A 9,753-nucleotide genomic window follows, 5' to 3' on the forward strand; every position below is an offset into this window, starting at 1 on the left:
CCATTACCGTCCCTCCCAACTACAGCACATACACCATCACCGTCCCTCCCAACTACAGCACATACACCATTACCGTCCCTCCCAACTACAGCACATACACCATCACCGTCCCTCCCAACTACAGCACATACTCCATTACCGTCCCTCCCAACTACAGCACATACACCATCACCGTCCCTCCCAACTACAGCACATACACCATTACCGTCCCTCCCAACTACAGCATATGTATATTTTACCACGTGTGAATGAACACTTTAAATTCACACGGATGATCGCATTTCACTTTGAGAAAACGTGATTGTAAGTGCACTATTTAGATTAAGCGTATTTTTTTTAGACATCACTCATTTATTTTCAGCGTTGTATGACTGTGTTTTAAAAAGTAATCGTAAAATTAAAAATGAAATTGAATGCACTAAATGAAGCTAATGGGAAACCTAGATTTGTGATAAAGGATATTTTCTAATAGTAAATAACTACATATATATTTATCTCCGTACTTGACTCATGGCGATGTGGCCAGGATACCTCCCGCTGTATTCATTTCGCAATACGAGATCGTGATTTGGAAGTCGGACAAAAATAAACTACCTGTATGTTTTAGACTTACACAATATCTGTGTTACCGGACATTCTACAGTACAGGTACACACACTTTAAGTGTACGTATCCTACTGAGATGTGTTGGAATAGAAAAACACAATTAAACGTGAACAAGTATTTCCCTATATAGTGTACCTACTTTGTTTTCGAAATATCACACATATTGTGTTTTGTTTGGCCGTTATTGCTTAATTGTTTTCGTATGGTATTTCAACATGTAAAAATGTCCTTGATCTAAAATATTATTGCCCTACCCTTAACTGAAGACTAAGCATAACATCATAAAAATGACCTATGCCTACTTTGCTAACAAAGTACAAAATAAAATACAAGTAGCATTTATTTCCTTGGTAACACACATTCTATTAAATGACGAGTTACAAGTTCTGTAAATCAATGAATATTCAGAAGTACCTATTTTCGACCTCAAAGACAAATGTTTGAAGTCACCTAATAAACAATACCAGAAAAATCTAAATATAGCTTTGCGACTAAAGGTTCCTTGTGTAATTGCATTCGCAAATTTTAGCGAGAATAAATACATCGCGAAATCGAAAAGATTTGCAGTATAACAATCTAATTAAAATTATATCTTCACATCGCTCCCGTTTTCTGATATGTCGCGTTGAACGCGACATATCAGAAAACGCGACATATCAGAAAACGGGAGCGATGTGAAGATATAATTTTAATTAGAATGGCAGTATAATGGTATAGTGTAAATCAGTTTCACGAGTATACATTTAGAAACTTATTCGTGAGGGCTATAATCTGCGATATGAACTATAAAAGAAAAGTAATATCTTTGAAAGGTTTCCAATAAACGTTTGGGCTTACATGTAATAATTTAACATTGTTTGTAACACGTTTTTTCATTGGTTTGTGTTTTGGTGACGTTATACACAAAGTTCTTCGCGGTTTATTGAGCGCACTTCGTTTTTCGATCTATATCGATAGACGAATTTATTATCTAGTCGAATCCTTAAATACCAGACTTGTACCATAATAAATAGACATCGTGTTCATGGCGAGATGCATTTAGTTTTTGTGTTCAACGACAAATATGGTTTTCACGTAATTTGCATAATTATGTTTTCAAGGTAAAAATATATATATTTCACCTGCAATAAGATTCATCAGATGGAAATATGTAATTTCAAAGTTTTACTTTCAATACTAAAACAATGTACGTATTAAACGTGTCGTAACGTTTCAAGACCGACTAGTCCCTTTGTCAAGCTATGAGTGAGTGAGCGATTTGCATTTATATTGTTTACCTGTATAACGATGAGACGAAATTGTATATTTTATATATGTCACTCGACCCGGGACGTTTCACCTATCGATAGAGTGTATAGACATCGTATCGAATAGTTTGCATCTGTTTTCAAGGGACATCGATATTATTGTCGCCAAATAAAAGTAAAAAACAAGACAAGTCTCTCGAGTCAGTTTAACAGTTTCTTATATTTCAACAATATTTGACGGATTGTACGTAAAGTGGATGGTTAAAGCGTCATCAAGTAAACAATCAATATATTTAATATTGTACTCTTCAAACTTTGTAGAACATATATGTACAATGCATAAAAAATAAGTGTTCTTTATTCTGGCGCTCTTGTAAGCTAAAAATCTCATTCAATAAAGTACCGAGAATTGAGACATCGAGTCCCTAACAAATAGACTATGGGAAATGATTGCCCTTCCTTATATGGCTGTAGTAGCGTTAACTTCCTCCTACATGCACGCTGTCATATAATTAGGGAGTAGAGACTGGAATGGGAAGAGACACACGTGTCGACTATGAATGGAATGTAAAGTATTAAGGGTCAATTTTTCTACTCGCTATAATAAAAATTATCACATACTGTTTTTTGTTTTTGTTTCTCGAGGAGTATTAATAAGTAGGTTTAATCAACCGCAGGTAAAATTGTACAGGTGTACTAGTTAGTTGTAACCAATCACATATACAAACAAATAATCGTGTATTAGGGATTGTACCCCGGGCTTGTTCCGACATGTAACAAAGTATTGTAGTTATCTGGGATATATTCGTCCCTTGTATCTCTTGATGTATCTAATATTTATCTCTGACCAGATAAATTCCTTCTCTCTATCTCGCCAACTGCTATCGCGACGAAGACTTTGATTCACACCCCCGGCCGGACTTCTGGTCCGACCACAGGCTGGTACGGTAGGCTGTACCCTTTGATCAGGTTCATTCGGTTATCATGGTCGCTATCTGTAATATGTATGCATTGCTGATGGATATATATATCAGCCATCCGTTCGCCCTGATTATTCGACAACCACAGTCCAGACAAGTTTGACCAAATAATCTACAAAAGCTTGACCACCAAAGTTATGTAAATAGTAAATAAAAACAAGTGTTTTTGACATAGGAATTACATCTCGCACTCTCATCAGTATGCATAGCACTTTTTAGTTCACATCCACTCCATACACAAGGTTCATTTAGCATCACGTGGGTTTTTTTGACACAGGAGTTACCTTAGTTTCACTAGGTTCTCGTATAATACATTATAATACCTGTCACAAGCTGACTTCTACAGTCGTAGGTCTACGTACGCCAGCTCACACTCGAGGAATTCCAGCCCTCGGGCGATTTTCATGGCACATGTAACACACATTTGTTTTTTATACGGTACGTCATCATCATAGGTTTGAGGATATGAACGCGGAATTGTTCACGGGGGTTGTAGAGCAATGAGCACGTGGTTATGGGTACGTGAACCCTCATTTCGTTGAGGTTGTGGGCCAATGAACCCAAATTTGTTGGAGATTTTGGGTCCGTGAACCCTCATTTATAGGTAGTTATGGGTCTGTGAACACGCTCCTGTTGCTGTAATACTGAGCTCCCTAATCAGACAGGCCCGCTCTCTAACCTCACATCCCGGCCATTCGTTATACGATCTATCGATTTGCGCACATTGATCATGCAATGCAAACGACTTGAGCTGTCTCTATATATTATTCTCCAGTCTAAAACACCGCTATCTTCGGTATAAAATATATTACCACCTGTATCTTGTACATTTCCTAGCTTTCTTCGATAACACGAACTGGGCGACGATATATTTATCTGATTTAACCGCGCTGGCATCGTCCGAGGTCGAGATGACCTTTCACTTTGTGGATGAGGGTCGGGCCAGGCGCAGTACCCCAGTGGTTCGATCTCCCCGTGGTATGGCTCAGTCTGATTCCATCTGTATTCTACTCGATCGATGGCCCGTACACGCCAGCGCGTCGAGCCGTATTGACTTCTAAGACGTCTGCCTGCAACATACCAACACCAAAAAGCCTCTTTAGTTAAATACCCCTGCATGAGTTATAGTACCGAACACATTCAATGTCAACGAGAAAATAGAGACAGAAAAAATCCTATTATAAATTGCACAGTATCACATGCGTGTCGTTTACGACAACAATGTTGGCAATCCTCTTTAATAGGTAGTCAAAGCATGTTAGTGTATGTGTGTACGCTATATACCAACAAACGTGACTTTATACGAGTCAGTTTTCGCCAAATACAAACACCAGAAATTCTCTTCTGGTAAAAAATTGGCTTTATAACAACACTATAGAATCAATGTGGCATTTTCTGAAGGGAAATACAGTTATATCGGTTTTGGTAGACTTATCAAGTACATGTATCCTATGACGAGGCAATCATGACGACATCAATGAACCTGCACTTTGGTCGCATTATCGTTAATTGTCTGTAAGGAGAGCAATGGCATGGCTCAATCATAAGTACCGGATATAAATAGGGCGTTTTAATGCTACACTGTTACTGTCCGACATGGTATCTGGTAGACGCGAGTTAGGCCGATATTGACAAAATGCTTTGTTTTCTAACCGTTTCTTAGAAAATGTGCATTAAATGTTGTCGAAATAAAATCAATACGTAAATATTCGCGCAAAACGTAAACATTAAAGTCAAGATGAATATAAGGAGTTGCACTTTCAAAGCGTATTAAACGAACACTGGTAATCTTAAACATACACTAGTGAACCCAATAATTGCAAAACGCAGAAAAGTATCCAATGATTATATTGACCTCTGTGTTGGAGATTTAACATACACAGTGTTTTATATCACGGGATTGCTCTCCTGGCCAGAAACTGTGGATCACGAAATGTCGGCGGATGATGAAACGGTTTCTGAAGCAGCAATGTATCAGTACACGAACATGAACTGTTATATAATCTGTGGGACACGAAATGAACCAACCCTATTAACCCTCACGCGTGTGTGTCTTCAGTCAGTCACACACGTGCTCTCACGTGAGGGATCGAAATGTGCAAAAAGACGATACGCAATTTCACCAATAAGGTGAAGGTACACACGTGTTCATGTAATTTGGTCAAAACAAACGGTTATTTCTATCGCATTGGTAAGAATGAATGGCGCGAATGTGTATACACATATTCATAACATTTGTGCTTGTAACAGGGGTTAAACAAATAGTCAAATTTCCTACTGCACTAGTAACGTTCACGTGTTCACAATACGTACATTTGTAACAGCGGTTTAAACGCATAGCAATATTTTGATATTGACAATATGTTTTCATTGGAGGGACAAAATGATCACATTAACACCTTGACGCACGTTTAACAAGTAAAATAAAACTATGGCATGTAAACACCAATACGCTAGACAGAACACGGTGACAAACCCTGACATGTCCTATCGTCTGACTGGGGTGTATATGTGCCTACCTTTTTCGGTGCACCTTTAGGTGTTTAGAGAGGTGGTCAGACCGGGAGAAGCGTTTTTCACATAGTTTACACTGGTAAGGTTTGATTCCAGAGTGAGATCGTTTGTGTCTGGCCAGTTCGTCTGACCGGGAGAACCTCCAACCACAACCTGACCACGTACACTCAAACGGTTTCTCACCGGTATGTCTCCGCAGGTGAGCCTTCAGGTGCGAACTTTTACTATACACCTTATTACAGCCCGCGTACGTACAATGATAAATCTTCTCATCTATTTTGTCTTTGCTAATGCCTAATGCTTTGGACGAATGTGCTTTGATGGATCGTATTTTAGCGGGGTCTAATAGACTAGCTTGTGTTAGTAAAGCACCTGAAGCAGAGAAAGAATATCCGGGTTTCGTGAGGTAACTCCGATTACACCTGTTTACTATTTGTGTTTTCCTTGGAAAGTCTATAGATATTTCCTGGCCCTGTGTCGGCACGGCCTTTGCGGCGTAAGAATGCATTAAATTCTGCAGTCCTACTCCTAGAACCACGAATTCCTTTTCAGAATTATCATTACACGTATTTGGAAAACTAGCGAACACATCGTCACACGAACTGTCCTCTGAGGTATCGGAACCAGCACTGTCTATGCACATTGATGCACTGGCACTGACGAATGAATCGCAGTGCACGATCGGTAATTTGGCACTAGCACTTATGTTTATTGTATTGGCAGGAGAGGTAGGCACCGATGCTATGTCGAATTCGGCAATTTCAGGACTCATATGTCCCGTTTTATCCATAGAGTCCGCTAATCCTTGAGAAAATAGATATTCCAGGTACATTTCGTCGTCCATGGACTCAAGGCTCCACACGCTGGAAGGGCTGCTGCTTCTCTGATCACCATGACTACCGTCAGTTTCCTCACCTGCCGAATTCAGCCGTTGTAACGTGTATTGCTCACGTTCTAGGCTGGACCACAGTGGAAGAAAATCTTCCATGGTTTTTGATTCCAAGAAACAGAACTAGTGCGATGTGGTGTCGTCTGCTATGCTTTGTTTAGTTCCTGCTGCAGCTGAGCTGGTTATACTACTACTACTATACTACACGGCGTTACACACAGCGAGTCTGGGCCTCCACTCGCTCCCTCCACGTTAGTCCGCCATCTATATACATTATATAGTATGTATATATACAAACATGAATGAATTAGTCGTACGAGGGGCTGTCACTTAGTACAGCCACGTACCGGTCGGCATTGTCTCTCATTGGACGACCGCTAATTGCAGCATCACATGAGTCTTCGTCCTTATGGTATCTACCCCTAGTCACTTGACAGAGCTCATTAGCATACGGTCCCGAGGGCTGGTAAGGGCATGCAGACAGACGGCGGAGAGATGACTCGTCCTATCACGTCTTACCTGTGCTGTCTTCCCTCCGTCCCAATTCCTCACTATACCTGATTGCAGCAATACATCGTCACGTGTTAATTGCAGGACAGGTAGATCGTTTGTTGTCATTAGGTGGAGGGTATCTCACAGTTCAGCATATATACCTGAACTTATCCACATATGATAACACACTATCTGATGTTAATCCCTAGAAGTCATTCCCTAGAAGTGTAACATGTGGCAAGAGTCGTACCAGTTTTGTTTAGTATTCTTAATTCTTAAAATAAAATTATACTGATGATAACAAATCGCTTTATACAGATTTATGAACCAGCCGATAGGGGACAGCCCGGCGTGACGGAGTGTGTCGTCATGTGACTCGTTTGTTTTTCGTACCTGGTTTTTACCTGTGCATGCTAGTTTACCTGTGTCAACCTCCCTTCTATTGGGAATGTATGTAAAATGTCTATGTTGACAAGTTTGAAATATTTTCCGGCTTTGCCCCCTCTACATCATAAATACTATTACTATACCGTATGTGTACACAGAATATTTAACGTGGGGAAACGTCTACTCAAGCACTCTAGCGACCAGCCAGTTGGAACGGTCCCTCGATATCGTCGGCCGGACCCTAAAACCCACAAGACGGAGTGTGCTGTTTACAAGAAACTTGACAGATGATCTTTACTAGGTTTTCTACATTTATAAGCGACCTTCAAACTCACAATTGGTTATATGATATGTAACGTAATCTTTGTCCCCATCGTGTCTTCCGAACAGCTAATACAAACATTTCCATATAAGGTGGTCGGTCCTAGATCAAATTAATATAGAAATATGTGTTTTAATGCGGATAATTTGTTTTGTATTTCAAAAGTAAACGTCATCACTTGCAATGATCGCCCTCCAGTACCAAATATTAGATACATTTGTTTGTGGTCAAAGTTTGGTTTGGTTTGGTTTCCTAGTGCTTAACGTCCTATTAACAGTTAAAATCATTTAAGAACGTGACTCCGTGTGTGTTATGTATGCGCGCGTGCGTGGATGTATGCTAAATGTATGGTATGTTGGTGTATTTGCCTTTTTACGATAGCGCGTATCTGATGCCGACTTTAGAGTGCTATTTTACTGAAATACCACGCGGAAGGCAATCAACACAGCATTCCACCTGGTCATATTATACTGACAACAGGTAAATTAGTTGTTGCCATTATCCTAAATACTGAACGTTAAGCAGGGAATAGAAACTACGATTTTTAGGACTTTGGTATGTGCCGGCCAGGGAACTGATTCTATTACGTTTAACATTTAGATCAAAGGCGCAGAAGGCACTGAAGAATTTCCGATTCTGCAGAGTGCCCACATAAGTCGCTTTTTACGACACGATATAACAGGTCTATTCTTTCCTCGAATCTCCGGATAACTAGTGGTCAAGAATGGCTCCAAAACCAACCCGTACTTTCAGCTGTCCCATGTCATTTAGCAATTTCAGAAGTCAAATAACATTTCAGCAGAGATTTGGAGTATCAGACATGTGTCGAAAAGCATGTGCTTTCAAACCTGAGAGTCAAAACTCATTTCGGGGTGTCAAAAGATACTCCCAAGGGTCAAAAGATACTCCCAAGAGTCAAAAGATAATCCCAAGGGTCAAAAGATACTCCCAAGGGTCCAAAGATACTCCCAAGAGTCAAAAGATACTCCCAAGGGTCATACTTAGTTTATTCTCATCAATGTCAATGATGGCCCAAAAACCGACACACATATTACTGTATCAAAGTAATATCCTAGACAAGATAACGGCATTGTTTTTATAGTGGGGGTAATCACCAAAGATGTGGGCTACCCGTGTTTCTTGAGATCTGCGCTATATGTCATCCCATACTATGTTTATTTTTTATTTTTCAAGTTTTTCGAGTTCATTCAAGCGTTCTGTGAATTGTTTGTAGTAGTGGGTCACAAACGTCAAGTTGAGAGGACACACTTGAAACTGTTTAATATTTATCAATACCCCCGATAAGAATGATTCCAACATCTCTTAAAGATAGTGGTAATAAACGTTAACGTTACGACTGTCGAGATATAGGCGTATCACTGTGATGATGAGTGGTATACAGTACCTGTGTGTATACTAATACACCGTGTGTTGTTACCGTGTGTTGTGGACACTAAAGGCGACAAGGTTACAAAGAACCACAGACATCTCTTTGAATTCTAATTTAAAATTAGGACGTGCACAAATAAAAACAACTCCGAAGTTTTTTTGCGATATGCTGATATAAGGGGTATATCCCCAATTGTGATGGGACCCACTGACGTATAGTACAGCGTGACGTCCTTGGATATCATCAATATATATATGTGTATATGTAGATTAAGGTGTTTACCTGACATTCTAATTAACTTGTGCGCACCTGAGTAAACAGACCCAGGAATAGAGCAGACCTTACATCAATAATTCATATTTCTTTCGGAAAGTGTAAAATATGTATACGGCGTCATTCCTCTTGACCTATCTACCGGTACATGTGTGACCTTAGAGCTATACAGGCATGACATCATATATCTGGTTGTGTATTCTATTAAATACTATAAGAGTTGATTAACATATAACCGGTACATGTGTGTCCTTGATACACATTAAGTAAGGTCACACGTGTATTCGTCCATAGGAGCATGAAAGTGAAGATAGTGCGTTCAATACGTATATTTTCATTCTAAAATAATAACTAGTGATCTAAATATAAGAACTCCGTTATCCCCAATGCAAATCATATTCCTGGAACAGCCGAACGTCATTTAAACGTTTGCTACCTATATACAGTATAGGATGACCTCGTGCAAAATGACATTGATCCTATTGGGTTCATGATTTAATAAAAAAAAAAGCACATTTTTTCCCCCCCTTTTTTTTAACTTTCATCTACATATAGTGTGTTTTGCGCAAATGTAAATATACTGCTTAAAATAACGATATTTAATTTAGACACACCCTTACCATCGATTTTTTAAAGCATGTATCAGCTGCAAC

General features: G+C 39.4%; 1 protein-coding gene across 1 annotated transcript; it reads right to left on the minus strand.

Annotated features, from left to right (window-relative positions):
* Positions 1-3,840: 3,840 nt before the first annotated feature.
* LOC110458002 (transcription factor Sp9-like) lies at positions 3,841-7,063 on the minus strand. The gene is made up of 2 exons (XM_021509526.1): positions 5,353-7,063; positions 3,841-3,903 (listed from the first exon to the last, which is right to left on the minus strand). The coding sequence occupies exons 1-2, from the start codon at positions 6,333-6,335 to the stop codon at positions 3,891-3,893; spliced, it is 996 nt and encodes a 331-aa protein (XP_021365201.1). The 5' UTR covers positions 6,336-7,063; the 3' UTR covers positions 3,841-3,890.
* Between the last annotated feature and the right edge of the window lie 2,690 nt (positions 7,064-9,753).

The sequence above is a fragment of the Mizuhopecten yessoensis genome, unplaced genomic scaffold, assembly GCF_002113885.1.
Source record: "Mizuhopecten yessoensis strain PY_sf001 unplaced genomic scaffold, ASM211388v2 scaffold1171, whole genome shotgun sequence".
Lineage (NCBI taxonomy): Eukaryota > Metazoa > Mollusca > Bivalvia > Pectinida > Pectinidae > Mizuhopecten > Mizuhopecten yessoensis.